The sequence below is a fragment of the Pongo pygmaeus genome, chromosome 14, assembly GCF_028885625.2.
Source record: "Pongo pygmaeus isolate AG05252 chromosome 14, NHGRI_mPonPyg2-v2.0_pri, whole genome shotgun sequence".
NCBI lineage: Eukaryota > Metazoa > Chordata > Mammalia > Primates > Hominidae > Pongo > Pongo pygmaeus.
The window spans coordinates 70,332,798-70,350,172 of NC_072387.2; the positions used below are offsets into that span (position 1 = coordinate 70,332,798).

Below are 17,375 nucleotides of genomic sequence, written 5' to 3' on the forward strand. Positions count from 1 at the left end.
CAGCCTTGCCAGCATCTGTTGTTTCTTGACTTTAAAATGATCATCCTTCTGACTGGCATGAGGTGATATCTCATTGTGGTTTTGATTTGCATTTCTCTAATGATTGGCGATGTTGAGCTTCTTTTCATATTTTTGTTAGCTTCATAAATGTCTTCTTTTGAGAAGTGTCTGTTCATATCCTTTACCCACTTTTTGATGGGTTTGTTTGTTTTTTTCTTGTAAGTTTGTTGATGTTCCTTGTAGATTCTTGATATTAGACCTTTGTCAGATGGATAGTATGCAAAAATTTTCTCCCATTCTGTAGGTTGCCTACATACCACAGATGTTTTGTTGGTTCTCTCTTATGTACTAGCCATGATTCTAGGTTCTTGGATTACAACTGTAAAATAAGAGAAAGAAAAAAAGAAATAAGAAGAGAAAAAGGAAGGGGAAGGAGGAGGAGGAAGAAGAAGACAAAGAAGATAGAGAAGAAGACAAAGAAGACAACAATATTGCTGTGCTCATCAGGTTTACAATTGAGTACTGTCGTAGATTAAAATTTCCAAAAGGTGGAAATAGACATGTTAGCTACCATTCTAGTTACTTTATTTATCTACTTTTGATAATGATGATGACAACGTTCAGGTGATGATGATGGGAATGAAAAAAAGATCTGATTTCATGTTCACTTATGAATTTTATCTTTAGATATTTTTTTAAATGATGTCCTAGTTTATAGAAGATTGTGAGTTGATGCAGATGAAGGAAGAAATCCAAAATAGACTGGAAGCTAAAATACCAAGTAAAGATGGCAAATTACAGAAATAATGGGACCTCATACTGGTGATTCTCAAACTTTGCTGCAGTTTCAAATCACCTGGGGAGCTTTATAAGAATCCTGACTCCCATTTTATACCCCATACCAAATAAATAAGACAGTCTGAGGTGAAACATAGGTGTCAAGTGATTTTTGCTTTGTTTTGTTTTGTTTATAACTCCTTTGATTATTTCAACATGCAAACAAACTTGAAAGCCAATGCACCAAACATTTTGTTCTCAAAATTTAATGTATGTTCTAATCACCCAGGGATCTTATAAAATGCAGATTCTGGTTTAATAGATCCAGAGTGGGCCCCAGATTCTCTGCTGCTGCTGCTTTGTAGACCAAACATTAAATAGCAGGGCTCTAAACATTCTTCCCCGTGTCAGGACTGTAAGAACTCTATAGATAGCCACCAGCCTTTTTCTGAGCAGTGGGTACCTCAAACCCCATTCAGTATGAATGAAAGCATGTCAATATGCTAGGACTAGGAAAAGCTTAGAAATATTTAGAGAAGAGGCTCTCCAACATAGGCTTCTGACATGTTTGAAAACAGCCCACAATATGGTCTGAATGTTAGTGTCCTCTGCAAAATTATATGTTGAAATCCTATCCCTCAAGGTGATAATATTAGGATGTGGGGCCTTTGGGGAGATGATTGGTCATAAGGGCTGAACTCTCATAAATGCAATTGGTACATCAATAGAAAAAGTCCAAGGGAGCTTGTTTGCCTCTTCCATCACATGAAGACACAGCAAGAAGGTGTCATCTATGATAAAGCAGGCCCTTCCCAGACACTGAATCTGCTGATGCCTTGATCTTAGAATTTCCAGCCTCCACAACTCTAAGAAATGAATTGCTGATATCTATTAGATATGCAGTGTATGGTATTTTGGTATAGCAGTGCAAATGGACTAAATGGGATTCCCATCCCAATCTGAGCATGAGAAGGACTCCTGGGACATATACCTGGAGATGCTTATCTTCTTCAAGGCCTTCAGGGAGTATCATCATCACATACTCAGCTCATGTTTAATCAACAATCAAACTTCTGGGAAGAGAAGAAAAAAGTTTACCATCTCTTTGTAGAACCCCAGTCTTGTAGCTTCATATCCTAAATGTATTTTGTAGGTGAATAATATGAGTATAGGTTAGTGTTCTACCTAGCGGGTGATTAAACAAATGATGAACTCTTGGTTATCAAAATACTCATACAGCTTTGGGATTTTGAACTCGTAAATATTCATGATGTGTGAAAAATCAAGACACATATTGTATAATCTCAGTCCCATAAAATTGGATGTTGTTTTATATACAGACAGGACCTAGAAGAACACATAAAACTGTAAACTCTGTGATTGTGGATTACTTTGTTCTTTGCTTCTTACGTTTTTCAGTTTCCTATAATGCACACATTAACTTTTTTTAAAAAAAGGGTTATTTTAAAAATTAAAAAAAAATGATGAGAAAGACATGTTTTTTTGGTGAAAACATAGGCAACATTTAGAAATGAGATATCTAGTCCCAGGAGTGAGCATTCCAATTTCTTCCTAAAACTGTATTCTTAATAATTGCTTAAGATACCTTTTTCCCCACTCCAAATATTTAGTAGGTCTATGAAAAATTTATTCTTGAAATATGCTTTGCCCATTTGGATTTTAAATTTATTTGAAACCGTGTCCTCACCTTTTTAAGATAAGTGTTAGGACAAATACTCTAAAGTCATCAAAAATGACTGACATGAAATAAAAAAGAAATGGACCAGTTTAAGAATGATACTTGTTTTTCTGCAAAATGAGGAAAGACATGACTATTTTAGCCTTTCAATCAGAAGAATTCTAATATGAACCCAAAACATTTGAACTGCACTTGCAAAGTGGTATTATTTTACTAATACAAAATGCAATGTATAATATCATCCTATGTATTATGTATTGGATATGCCAGTAGTAAATATCCAATAAAAAGTTGATGCATAGTAAATCAATTATTCTAATGAACTTCATCTTCTACTGTAAATTTATTGTAGAGTGAAGCAGCTTTTGAATTGGAAGTAGAATTGATAGAGAAGTAGAATAAGAATCTATTAAAAAACATAAAAATGTACAACCTCCTGAAAGTGCTTGTTTTCAGAGAAGTTGAGATTATAAACCACTTCAAATAATCCATGGATTCTCATTCATTAGAAAAGATACTTTGCCTGCAATAACATAAAAACCATACATTTTAACTAGTATCTTGTTTTCATGAGGGCAAAATGTTACATATGCAATCAAAACACATCTACCCACAGTATCTCAATTACAAATATCATTCAGTTAATCCCATCTCAAATTGGGTTTGAGATGAATTCAACAGTTCAGAGCTATTCATCCTAGCTCTAATCAACTGACAAAATATTTTATGGAAATAAAAACACCTCTGGTTTTTCCTTTCCTTTTTTTTCCTGTGACTGTTAGTAAAAGTGAAATGAACATAGAGTGGAACTGGCAGTGTTACAGTGCCTGGAACACAGTAGGATCACAATCTGTGATCTTAATTTCCATTTATATTTACATTAATTATTATAAGATTTTTAAACTTAGAAAATGATACGTATTTAACACCTTTGAATCATAAAAATTAAAACATGTATTGTAAAAGTTACCTGAATAAAACAATATTTTGTTAAACTGAGTCAGTTGAACTCGGCCTTTAATGGATGTGTTATGTGTTTTTCAAGATAGTGTAGTTGTTTTCTATTACTGCTGTAATAAATTGTCACAAATTTAGCAGTTGAAAATAACACTCATTTATTAACCCCCAATCCTGTAGTCAGAAGTTTGGTTACAGAGTGGCTCAGCTGGTCCTTTGCTTAGTGCTTTGCAGTGCTGAACTCAAGATGTCAGTAGAGTGGTGTTTCTTTCTGGGAGATCTGTGGATGAATCCTCTTCCAAGCTCATTCAGATTGTCAGTGAATTCAGTTCCATGTGGTTACTGGACTGAGGTTTCCATTTCCTACCTGACTGTCATCTGGGAGCCTCTCTTATCTCCTTAAGGCTGGATAATCTCCCTATTTTAAGGTCCATAAGTCAATTACATTTGCAAGGTAAATGCAACTTCCCTTTTGCCATGTAACAGTCACAGGTTCTATGAATTAAGGCATGGGTATCTCTGGGGGACTATTATGCCCACTGCAGTTAGATTGATAAATGCTGATTGTGAGAATATTGAGCTTACTTTATGAAAGAGCAACAGCATAGTGACTGAATATGATCCAGGAAGCTGAAGGGGGAAGAAAACACTGGTTTCTTAGAATTCCTCCTGGCTCCATGAGACAGAGGTTTTGTATATTGTCAGAGATTTTACCTTTCTTTTCCAATACACATACTTTTAATGCTAAGGTATTTTATCTTCAATCGAGTAAAATAGCATTTCCCATCAAATGATTTGATTGCAAGTATTGTTATGTCACATGGCATCTAAACCAGGGTGTCCTGAGTCAAACATAAAGTACAAAAAAAGGAATTAATTAGATTCCCTTAAGTTGTATTAGATGTTTTATTTGAAAGAATTATAGGCCAACATAAACTCAGTTATTCTTATACTCAGTTACTCAGAAATGTGCATTTATGGACTGAATACATTTACAAATAAGATTGGGGAAATGGTACATTCTGTAGTGCTTTTTACAGAATAATAATATTTTGTCGGACTAGTTCAAGAAATTGGACATATGCAGGATAGTTGGCTTTGCCAAATTTAAATGCTTAGATGATTCAGTGGAAGTCTTTTAGGGATAAACTAAATACACGTTACTGAAATTCTTCTGTTTGCAGTGAATTTTAACTGCTATTTACAAGAAATTCTGTAAATCAAATGGCACGTTTTACTGTTAAAAAATGATTGAAAGCATCATAAATAGGAAGCTGTCTCAACATAAACCAATAGTATTTTTTAGCACCTGGTTCATGGTTAGCATTGCTCACATTCATTTGACTTTGAATATGTTTAGATTTTATAACTGAATTAGAAAAATGTGAAGGAAACTAGTTTCTCAATTTAATAAGGCAGTGGGTAAGTGGGAGCGGAGCTGGGTGGATGATGCTTTTTTAGGGGGGGAAGAAAACTAAAATAATTTTATTTATTTTTAGAATTCAAAAAAATATTTAGTTTATTGTCTTCCTTTGCTCTTTTTATTCTACCTTTAAGGTGTTTTGTTTTGTTCTATGAATTGTTTAGAATTACCTTCTGTAGAGTATTTTTTCTTCATAGTGAATGTATCTGCAGTGATTTTATACATTAATATTAAAATGTCCTTTCATCATACATTTCACCAGACATTATAACATTGAAAAATACTGTAATATAGTATTATTTGAAATATTTATGCAACAAATCGCAAAGTCCGTTTTACATTCCATTAAATCAAAACTTCACGTTGCCAAGAAATTACCTTAAAAAAATTTACACAAAACTATAAAATTGAGGTGATGTAATTATATTTGCAAAATAAAAACTAGTGCTATTCTTTTGAAATATAGTGGCAGGGTTACTTGTAAATATGTAAAGTCAATTAATATAATAATTATTTTTAAATTATTGTGGAAGGTAAGCATATGATCTTTTTAATGAGAGTAATTGGTTCACATCTCAGTGCAAACATTTCTTTGATCATTTAAGCGAAAGTTAAACTTTGGAGCTATAGGGAATTTTAATATTTCAAATGCATAAAAAATATATAAAAGCAAAAGTAAAAAATTTGATTTGCCTATTCTAGCCATAGAACACACCCAACCCTAATTTTGTAATTCATATATACTGATATTCTCCTCTATTAGCTTTGAATATATAGGGTATATCTCCAAGTAGTGCTTTTATCTGTCATAATGTTTCTTGTCTCTCTCTGATAGAGGTGCTTATGGAAGAGCTACAGGTGGCGGGTAGATTGGAGGAGGAACATATTCATTCCTATATATGTGTGGTTCACGTTAGTTCTCCCAAGCTGGAGAATAATTGTTTTGATGGAGAAAAATTTTATCCCTGTGTACAGCACAATGATTTGCTTGTAATAAGCACAGACTAATAGTAAATATGTTCAGTAAACGAGTCATTGATGATAACAGTGTTTATCTTTGTTGAAGCTTCAGAGTATTGGACCCTAAAACTGTAAGAAGTAAGAAAATGATCCCAAGTTCCCTTGGAATTGTAACATTTTATGATTTACTGAGATCCTAACATTCAGTTATCCTGAGTTTACCTTCAGTTACCTTATTAAATGTAAGCCTGGTCCTTCTCTTTTTTTTTTTTTCTTTGTGAATTTAAAAATATTTTGACTGACATCTTTTTCCCTCTCTATATAGTGATTCCAAATTATCTGATGACAAACTTGTTTTTCTATGCTTTTAGAAAAAATTCCTTTAACCAACATTTCCCCATTCTCATTTTCAAATCAATCACGTCCTTTGTATTCACACTTGAGCCTGCCTTTTCTATAATCTATGTGTGAATTTTATATAAGTATTTATTCACATATTAGAATCAAATTTATTCCTTCCATTTTTCTGCTAGTCTTATAAAACTGTTCTTGATTATTCTCACGTATTCTCTAAAGTTTTTTTTAATTTTTACTATTTTATAAAAATTATTATATTTGTCAAATATATAAATTTATTCTTCATATATTTTTCTCTTTAAGAAGGTACAAATAGCTTCATTTGGAAAATTGTATCTTTTTCCTCTAAGTACATGCAGGATAAATATGATTCTTAATAATTCATTTTAATAATTAATTTTGATGAACCTCATTTTTAGATGAGATTTTATTTCAGAAAATTTATTTTAACACCTGGTATATTGCCTTTGTAAATATTACTTTGGTTAACTTTCTAATAAAGGTAAAATTAAAGGATATGTCTTAATGGAAACGTTTGAAGGAAAAGTAACTCTGCTAGCTATTTTTCTCAGGATTTTGAATATTTCTTACATTTATGATTGCTGTATTCTCCTTTAATGCACCCTGCTTTTTTTTTTCTTGATTCTCTAGGTCTTAGTTTCTTCAACTGTAAAATGAAGAGGTTGGACTAAGTTACCTCTATGGTTTCGTAATTAAAATAATAATATTTATTTTTTTTAAGGCAGAGTCTTGCTCTGTCACCCATGCTTAAGTGCAGTGAAATAATAATCTTGACCATCATGAGATTTCCAGATGAGGAAGGATAAACTTGTCATAGGAATAAAAAAAAGTCTGTGTCCATAAAATGCATAATTTGAATCAATAGAGCATATTGAATATATATAGGCCTTTAATCTAAAACACTATCAACTTTATGGAATTATTTTATGTAATAAAAATATTGGCTTGGTGAAAGAATGAGCAAATAAATTGATAAGACAACCTCCCACGGGACACCACTTAATTACAATAGCAATAATTAAGCTAATATTTGTGGAACACAATCTGCGCAAAATATTTTGCATGGATTATCTCATTTAATTTTCATTACACCATGAAAGAGACAGTAAGTTCATAATTTACACATAGATGAATCTTAGGATGGGAAATTAGATTTTTCTGGAGGCTGGGACTGTATACAATATTGTTTTTACGTCTGCTAAATGTTTATTTAGCCTGAGTTTGAAAATTCTACCATTTGGTATTTGTTCTTATTAAATTCTTCTTTTTAAACAACATGATACTTGAAGCATAAGACATGTGAAATGACTTCACTGGGTTTTAAAATGATGTTAAATGTTTAAAATAGTGATGTTAAACCTGAAGATCTGCATGCTTCTTGGCTCTAACTAGCCATTTCACCTGGTCGTATTTCCTGGATCTTGTTAAGAGTTGCCTACAACCATCATATCATTCTTTCTTCGTATTCACATAACACTTGAAGTTATATTTACACCTTAAATTATCCACTTGACGTTTTATTATCTTAAGTTTTCGACAGGAAGGACTCCTCTACATGTGTCTATTTTTAGGACAACCACAAGTAAAATACCACAAATGGCTTAGATGAAATGTTCTTGATGAGTTCAATCTCATATTGGAATATCTGTCACATGGGCATAGAGTAATGTTTGTTAAATTGAAGAGGATTGACAGTCATAAAGATGAAATAAACTGGGTAAATTAGTGCCTTTATAATTCCATCTGTGTTATAAAACCCAACATTGGAGAAGCAGGTTATGGCTCCAATACTTTCATTGCTGACTTAATGTTTAGTAAATGAGTTCTGTATCTTTTTCAAATTTTTACAATAAGCTCAAAAGCAAATTATGAAAACTATTTACTTTCTGGTCATCCCATGCAGATTAACTCCTATGGCATCACAAGTTTAATCAGCTATACATTATTTATATCCTATATTACCTTCTATAATAGATCTCTTTTATATTCTCTGGTTCAAGTCCCCATTTTTCACTTAAATTGTCACTAAACCTTATAACTAGCATCCAGAATTTTCTTCAACACAAGATGTACAGGTGGCCAAAGTGATCTTTTGAAAACATAAACTCTCTGGTCTAAATTCTTAAAAGTCCCATTACCTTTCAGATAAAATTGTAACCTCCAAGTACGGCATATAAGTTTCTTCATTATTTGCTGTATACTTATGTCTCCCAGCTCATTGTTAATAATCTTTTTCATTCTCTTCATCCCTTTAGCAAAGGAAAACTGCAATATTTGTGGCTCTTCAACCATGACATGCTCACTCCCACATGTGTGCTTTTCCTACTGTTCCCCACTCAAATGCCCTTCCCTCCTGGCTGCCATTTTCTCTCATTTTCTCTTGGCTAACTTTTCCTTTTTTCAAGCTCATAACTTCTTCTGAGAAGGGTTCAAAATAGACATCACCTCCTTTAGGGAGGCTTCTCTGGCTTTCCAAAATTGGGTTAGGTCCTGCTCACATAGCATCCAAAGAATAGGCATTTATCACATATGTTTTGAAACTGGTTTTCTTATTGGCTTTCCACAGGATGACGTAAGTTCATTAAAAGACTTGTAATATGGGTACTAAAATATGTATGAGATAAATGACTCTATGACTGATTTTTTAGAAATCACCACGGTGTTCTTACTTCTTGACATTGGTGGGTTAAGTTTTAAAGTTCACTCAATTTTGTTTTATAACCTTAAAGGAAGACGTTCCTAGTTGAGGAGTCTATTTTACAAATGCTACTATATAAGGACAATTATATACAAAAAGTGACATTTAAAAATGATTATAGGCTATGTATTTATGTATATATTATCTGAAAAATATACACGATTTGTTATTAGAAATAGAAATAACTAAAAAAAATACTGTGCTGGAACTTTTTAGCTCAGGAATCCAAATTGTTTTAATTGATTTTTTTTCTGTTTTGAGTCTTCTTGTGGGTCCATCAGTTCTCTTCAATAAATATTTATTGACTACTTGCACATAAAGGCACATGCTAGGCAGATAATGCCTAGATCTGCAATATGGCATTTCGTGGCAATTTTGACTGCTTTTTCTCAGTGAGCAAATTTACCATAGAGCGATGAAAATGCTCAGGTATTTATGTCCCTGGCCTCCATGAATTGGGGCTGCCCAATGATTTGAAGAACACCAGCTGGTTGGTGCTGCAGTTTCATTACATTCTCCATTGTCTGGCAGGGATCAGGACCTCACAGAGTCCTCACCTCAGGAGGAGAGATCGGAACCTGAATCTCCAGAGGAGAGAGGCTTGCTTAATTTCCCCCTTTATAGTTGTCAATTTAGACATTTTCTGGGAGCACAAATTAGAATCCTTGTGAGAGATCTTACTGCAGTCAAATCAACTTCATACACCACTCCTAAAAATTGTTTCTAGTGATGTTATTTCACAGTAAAATCATGCCTGGTATTTTCCTAAAATACATGTAGAACATCTAAAACACTAAAAATTTACATTTCTTAATGCATCAATACTACAAAACTGTTTAAAAAGAATTTATTTTTCTCTTCTTTTCCAACCACCATTGATGAAAGCCTAACTGCCAGGACAGCTTTTTTTTTTTTTTTTAATAGGGTCAGGAAATCTACCCTAAGTAGTCAAATAACGTAAATTGTTTTTTCCCTGTAGCTGAAATTGCTATGTTGGTTTTAAACTTCCCAATTCAAATTAATGAACAATTTTCTCTGTAGTGTAAGAGTGAATTTGGCAGTGCAAAGATCACAGCAATCTCTTCTTCATTAAATTGGGCAAAGAGAACTCATTGGTTCACAAACTGTTAAATGGATATTAGGGGTTTTAATGAATGGAACATTTATTTTTGTGCCAGCTCAACTAACAACATTGACATGATTAGCATACATTTTGGCAACTATTCTAGCACAAGGTGTCAGTAAAAAGGGGCTTTTATCTTTCAGTTTATTTTACTTTAGTTTCCCTTGTTATTAGTGTTTTTAATGTGAATGAGATGTTTTTGTAAAGGAAATCCTGCCACAAGAAGTTATTCAGAAATACATCTTTTTATTAATGTTACAGGCATTTCTCATGCTGGAGATAAAGTCCATTCCCCAAAATACATGAACCTTCTTCAAATTTGGAAATGAATCGAAAATTGTGCTATTTATACGGATGGTAAAATTATTGCACTTATGGAGGATTCTTAAAAATAAATAGTGTTACTTTATCTCATGAAGTTCCTTTCTTTAAAAAAGAGAAATAAGAAATAAAATATGACTAGTAAGAGGTGTATCCTCCATTGCTACATATCAGTTATAAATGAAAAGTTTTGGGGGTTAAATGATCTTAGTCTCTTAGCTCAGATGCCTCTCATACAAAAAGAATTTCCAATAAAAATATATTTACTTTTTGTAACAAACATTGCTGCCTCATATACTTATTATTTTATTTATTGAAATTCTCAAATTGAAGAAAAATAAGATACATGAGTTAATTAATACAAATCTAAAAGAACTTGGCTGTTTGCATTCAATGTCTTTTTTGTAGAGTATTTTTGTTTTAAAAATTATTGCAAGCTGTTGCAACACAGCTAACAGAGGATTTGTTATAAATCTGTGGTAAAATGAAAATTTATAATGATATTAAGTCTGTAATAAATTAATATGCATGTGCACATACATGGGTGCAAATTTTCTTATGAACTTACATCAAACATTCAGGCATACTCTTTTTCTACTATATATATGTCTATAACTACACACACATTTAATAATTTACCCAATGTTTAATTGAGTAATGAATTCGTTTAATATAAACTTTAGTATAGCAGAATACTACAGTTTACCCACATTTAACCCTAAAAACAAACAAATGACAGGCACTTCAGTGAAATAACAAGCCCATGTTCAAATATAAAATGCTAAAAGTGAGAAAGAAATTATGAAAATATATACCTTTAATTTGCAGACATATAAACACTTTTCATACAGTACAGATGCATGATGCCAAAAAGTAAAATGATCCAGTTTAAGCTAACACATTCCTTGTTTATACAGATTATTTTGCTATAGCTCTCATGTAAAATAATATTTCCAGCTCACATAATGAATTGAAAGTGAGAAATCACTGATGAAATATCTTTCTTCATTGCAAGAGATTCAGTAAAAGCTAAATTATCAAAGAAATCTGCTGCAGCGCTTACAAATAAACTGTTGGATTTAATCCAAAACCAAAGAAAGGAAGCCAGAAATGGTAGCCAACAAACCTAAACAACAACAAAAAGATAAGTACAGTATAACTTTCATATAAAAGGCCCAACTAAAACAACCAGTAGTGTACACAAGCCTCTAGAAGAATTCACTTTTAATATGATTTCTGTTTTCTTATGTGATGGATGATTTTAAGCCTATAAAAGTCTAATATATAACCCAAGTATAAAGTACAACCAACAAGTTGTAAAAGCACTAAAATGTCATGAATGCCTATGAAGCAACTAAAGATTGAAGCATTTCTTTGCTTCTGGCTGTTTTTCTTGGGCACAATATCTAGTTACATTTTCTGTAACGAAGAATATATATATATATATATGTATATATCTATTTCCCTTGTAATAATAGCAAGTGCAGTGGTAAAGCAAACAGAAAGCAATTCGAGTACACAGAAAGTGGAATACCCTTCAGCAGGTCGAATCTGTAACACAAGGCAATGTTTTTATCCTCGCTAAAAAGGAATTGCACTTCTTTTTAACGCCTTCTCTTTCAAACTATATATGCACTTATGAGGTAATAAACATTCTGTTTACAAGTGCATTTCTTTTTTATCATATGTTTAAATAGGGCGAAATTTAATTTACTTTAATTTCATATTCGTTTAATGTTAAAAACAATATATTTAAAATATACTCTTTCATTAATTTCATGTACAACTGTCAAGTACAATACCTCAGTTCCCTGCAAAGGAGCAGCTGATGCCCTCTTGTGGTGACAGGAATTTTTAGATAAAAATTTGTTCCATTTTCTTACCTTACTCCCAGGTTTTATCAATCATCTGCTTGGTGTATGAAAGCTGCAAACCATGTCCAAGCTCTTTTTTTTTTTTTTTTTTTTTAAATACAAGTCCTATAGCTGTTAGTACTAATTTTCACTTAAAAATGCTGTACACATTTTATAACCTCTGAATTTAAATTTAAAAACCTGTAAACAGCTATTTACAATATAGAACAAGTTATAAATTAGTCGTCCTTCATTGGAACTGCCATCAGCACACTCTTTTTTTAGGTGATGAAGATCCAAAATCAGTTAAAACATTTCTCTGTGTTATTCCACCATGAAATATCAAATATTAGAAATATCCATTGGTTTTCTCTCTCGCATATGCAAGTCAATTTTTCCTTTCAGTGGAATCTGTACTTCCAAATTTTCATCTTCCCTGGGATGCTTTTCCCCTTTCCTTAAACAGATGTATATGCCCATCCCTGTGACCAGTGTGATGGAACCCAAGCTTATTACAGACAGAGCTACTAAGGTGGGCATACAAGACACAGATTCTACCTTCCTATGAGTCGGTTCTATTGAGATTTGTGGTTCTTTCTCCTCTATATTAATCTCTGGTTCTTTTCTTAAAAGACTCTCAATGTAACTCTCATTACTGACAGTGTCATTGACAAATAGGTTCACCATGACCGTGGAGTGGAGAGGCTCGGGATAACCATGATCACTCACTTTCACCAGTAAGCGATGGAGCCCATAATCTGTCTGCAGCAATGCCTCTTCCAAAGTAATGTTGCCAGTTTTAGGGTCAATCCTGAAGGACTCAGGCCTAGGACCTCTTCTCCCTATGATGCTGTAAGCTATGACAGCATTCATGCCTGCGTCTTTGTCGACAGCATAGACTTCTGTAACCGGGGAGCCTGGGAGAGTAGAAGGCAGTACTAACAGATAAGACATATTAGACTGAGGAAATAAAACAAGAGGAGGGTTGTCATTGATATCTAGAAGGAGAATTGTGATTTTTGCTGTAGAGGAGAGGGCAGGCTCACCCCCATCAATAGCTTCAACCCACAAAGTATAGGAGCTTTGCTGCTCTCTGTCCAAAGAGACTTTAGCCCTCAGCATACCCTTTCCTGTATCTATGACAAAAATATCACTCTGGTTCACCACAGAAAGGGCGACCCATCCATTTTGTCCAGCATCAGCATCTGTTACACTAATTACTCCAATCTCACCATAGCCTGGAAAGTTTTCAGGCACAAAAAAGCTGAAGTCCTTGTTGATAAACCGAGGACTGTTGTCATTTTTATCCAACACTGTGAGGGCCACAGTGGCTACTGATTCTCTGGGTGGCTTCCCACAGTCAACAGCTCTGACAGTGTATCTGTACTTTTCTTTCTCTTCTCGGTCCAGCTGAGTAGAAACTGTCAGAATTCCTGTGACACTGTCTAAGGAAAAATATGATGGAGCATCGGGTCCCAGAAAATATGAAACTTGGCCTCTCTCCCCACTGTCGGCATCTGTAGCATACAGCTTAGTCAAAAAGGCATTGGGTGAGTTGTTTTCTTCGATGGTTAGTTCTATTAAGGGTTGAAGGAAAATTGGAGTATTATCATTGTCATCTAAAAGTTGCACTTTAATGACTCTTTTGGCATGAAATCCCTCAGAGTTCCAAGCCACCACAGCTACTTCATAGAACTGCTGTAGCTCATAGTCCATAGGTTTTGTGGTCTCTAGTAAATATTCATTATTGTATGGTTTGTAAGGTGATAACCTAAACGGCCCTTCACCATCCAGGTAGCAGTTAACCTTGTATTTACCTTCTGGATCTCTTATGGTGAAAAACGCAATGGGAGTGTTAACGGGTTCCAGTTCTTTCAGATAAACAACACCATCTATCTCATTTGCTATGTAACGAGGGACAATTTCAGGGGGTCTGAAAATAACTTTGATAATGGACACAAGAGCAGTGATTACAGCAGGGATGCAGCCTGGTCCATTAGCAAGGATGGTGAGCTTGTGGGACTGCAGAACACTTCCTCCAATCTTACTGAAAAGTTTAATGACGCCAGTGTTTTCATCCAGGTGAAATAAATCCTTAGATGCTTGTGGAACTTTCTGACTGTAAGAATAAGTAATTTGAGCATTGGTCCCCAAGTCTTTATCCACAGCCTGGACAGCTGCAATTGGGGTGCCCACTGTAGCATTCCCATACACAGTGACATTGATTTGTGAGTCTGTGAAGAGAGGGCAATTGTCATTAATGTCACTTATGCCAATGGTGAGAGTGGCACTGCCCAAAAGTGGTGGAGACCCACCATCCTCAGCTATGATGATGCTCACATACTGGTCCTGGGTTTCCCTGTCCAAAGCACCCATGACAATTAGGTAGGGGGTGCGCTCCCCATTCTCATTCTCCTCCACGTCCAGGGTGAACATACCATGGTAGTCCAGTAAGCGATAGGTCTGCACCCCATTAATGCCTACATCTGGGTCCACAGCAGGATGCTCTATGGCCAATCGGGTGTTTACAGGTGCATTTTCCGGGACCCACACCGAGATCTGGGAAACAGGGAACTGCGGGGCGTTGTCATTGATGTCTCTGATGGCGATCTTCACCTTCACAAACCTGAAGTATTCCTGAGGCAGGACAAGCACATCCAGCAGCAAAAGACAAGAGTCAGAAGAAGGAGAGGAGGAGATGGAAACGCTGCCGCCCCACGCAGTCCCTCCGCCCCCTTCAACACACAGGGCCTCCCTGTCGATCTCCTGAGCTGAAGTGTGCAGCTCCCCAGAGCGGTTGTCTAGGGTCACGTACTGGCCACTCAGTCCCCGGGAGGCCAGGCTGAAGGAGAGAGGGGGGTTCCACTCAGCACCGGTGCGCTCTGGCAGCTGCGACTGCGGGTCCGGCCTCCCTGCAGACCGGGGCAGCAGCCGCAGGTCCTCGGCCAGGCTGCCGATGAGCACCCCCGCGGGCAGTCCCTCGTTTAGGCTGTACAGAAGCTCGGTAGCCCGGCTGTAACTCGCGAGGCAGCTGAAGGGTCCCACGAAGAGGAAAAACAGAAACAGATGCTGGCGTGGGGGGAGGGAAGAAAGCTCATTACACACACGGGGAAATAGGGGTCCGAGAGAGAAACTAGTGCCCCTGTGATCCTTGCTGTCCCCATCCGCATTCCCAGAAGCAAAACCTCTAGTTAGAACGGGGGCCGAGAAGAAACCTGCTGCGAAGGAGAGATCTGTGGTGCAATATCGTCTCCAAAACTTAATTTTGCTGTTCACTTTCTATCCCCTCCGCCCCCGCCTTCCCCCCCTCGTTTCCCCATCACCACCCTCATCCAGCTAACATTCAGAATCCCAAACCATAAAACAACCCTGGAAACACACGCCGGAGTGGAGAGGATTCCGACTCAGAGACTGCGCAAAGCGACACGGAAACCCAGGGTAGGTGATGGGGAGGGAGGGGGCTGGTAGTAAAGAGCACTGAAAGGTGGGCACTTTATTTCTCCTTGAAGTGATTCTGCCATTAGAGTGCTGGAACACGCAGTGTGTTACATCCCTTACTAAGAGAACCATAAAAACAACCACAGTCGCAATAATAATAATATAGAAAAAATACCAACACTCCCTCCTCCACCTCCAACACTTTAGGTCTTAGGTCGGAAAGAGTGATTTTTATTTTAGCACACATCTGAAATCAAATCGAAAGGATCTGGATTTCCACCCCTTACCAAGCCGTCACTAATCCCCCTCCCTTAGGGAGAAGCAAAGTAAACGCGGAAAATGGCTAGGCAAAAACAATTTGTCAGTTGCAGTAGGCATTCATAGCCAGACGCCAGCAGCAGGAAACGATCCCGAACCCCTGTATCTAAAGCGGATTGAGCGCACCCCCGATCCCCTCGACCTTATCTGGATACATTTCTTGCTTCAGAAACTTCCTCTCATGACCCAAGGACTTCCCTATTCCTTGTTAAAAGGAAGACACATTATCCCAAACTCCCTTTCCCTCCCCGCGCCATCCTTCCCGGGAAGTTTAGATGAAGGTAGAAGGTTTGAAAAACCATCCGAGTGGGAATTGCTTCACAATACCGCAACTTGTCGGGGTCGCGGGGCTCCTTGACCCTAACCCTTACCGGCAGGTTCCTGTGGCTGGTGCTGCTCCTGGGACGATGTAGACGCCCCATATCCAGGCGCGGGTGCCAGGTTGCCGGGCACCAGCTCACTCCCAGGGCCCGTGAGCTGCGCGCATTCGCTCGGCCGCGCATTCCCTGGGAGGCTGCAGTCAGAGCGCTCTTGAAGGGAGGGCGGCAGAAGACACTCCCTCTCGGTTCATGCAAATCGCTGGGGGGAACTTCAGCCAATAGTCACTGGCTCTTCAATTAAGGACAGGAACTCAAAGAGTGGCAGAAAGGCAAGGGGGCAGAAGGGCACATTCATGGTTTTCTGCCCCGGACGCAGGTAACTCCATACCCTGCCAGAGGAGCTGGAATGGGGGACTTGCTCCTGAAGACTGCGAAGAGGCACCCCCGGGTTGGGCACAGTAGCGCTTGCCTACCAGCCTCCTTCCTTGCCGCACCAGTCAGATGCCAAGTCCACAGGTTGCTAGCAAGAGAGGGAGAATTAAAATAAATAAATAAGCTTGCATTTGTATATGGATGTAACAGAGAGAGGAAGTCGGCGCCACAGAGCAATCACAGGCGCGGTCCCAAAACGCCTGCTTTGCCAACAGTTCCTCCTGGAGCCTCGGATCCAGCAGTGTTGGCACAGAGAAAGAAAATGCACTTTTCTCAGCTGAGCGAAGGAATCTCAACTTCTGCGTAACGTAGGGTGAACCGGAAAAGTAAATATATGAATTCAGTGAAGGTTTCGACATACCCCAATTTTGAATCTTTGCTGTGGGCAGTGGTAGAGCTTCTGCTAGTTTCCTAGTTGGAGGCTCAAATGTCTCTGGGTGTTTGCCTTGTGGTCTTATTTTAGAGGCAGTAGTGGCTTCTGGATGCGGGGAAGACCCAAGGGGAAAGTAGAAACAATTGTGCTGTAACACAAGTAGTTCTGCCTGCAAGTAATCTTAAATATATTTATCTAAGCGGTAAATTGCTGTGGGGAGGGGGAGGGATTCACTGAAGCCTAGGTAAAACATTGGTTATTTTTCAAATTAGTCCTTCCTTCCTTCCTTCCTTCCTTCTCTCCCC

General features: G+C 36.9%; 1 protein-coding gene across 1 annotated transcript; it reads right to left on the reverse strand.

Moving 5' to 3' along the window:
* Nucleotides 1-10,312: 10,312 nt before the first annotated feature.
* Nucleotides 10,313-17,140, reverse strand: PCDH20 (protocadherin 20). Its single transcript, XM_054447169.1, has 2 exons — nt 16,317-17,140; nt 10,313-15,258 (listed from the first exon to the last, which is right to left on the reverse strand). The coding sequence occupies exons 1-2, from the start codon at nt 16,446-16,448 to the stop codon at nt 12,532-12,534; spliced, it is 2,859 nt and encodes a 952-aa protein (XP_054303144.1). The 5' UTR covers nt 16,449-17,140; the 3' UTR covers nt 10,313-12,531.
* Nucleotides 17,141-17,375: the final 235 nt, after the last annotated feature.

Excerpts from the sequence above, each read along its gene's own strand:
- PCDH20 (XM_054447169.1), bottom strand. The coding sequence starts at position 16,448 with ATGCGCGGCCGAGCGAATGCGCGCAGCTCACGGGCCCTGGGAGTGAGC. Across the intron at positions 15,259-16,316 it reads CCAGCCACAGGAACCTGCCG|CATCTGTTTCTGTTTTTCCT; the intron begins GTAAGGGTTAGG and ends CCCCCACGCCAG.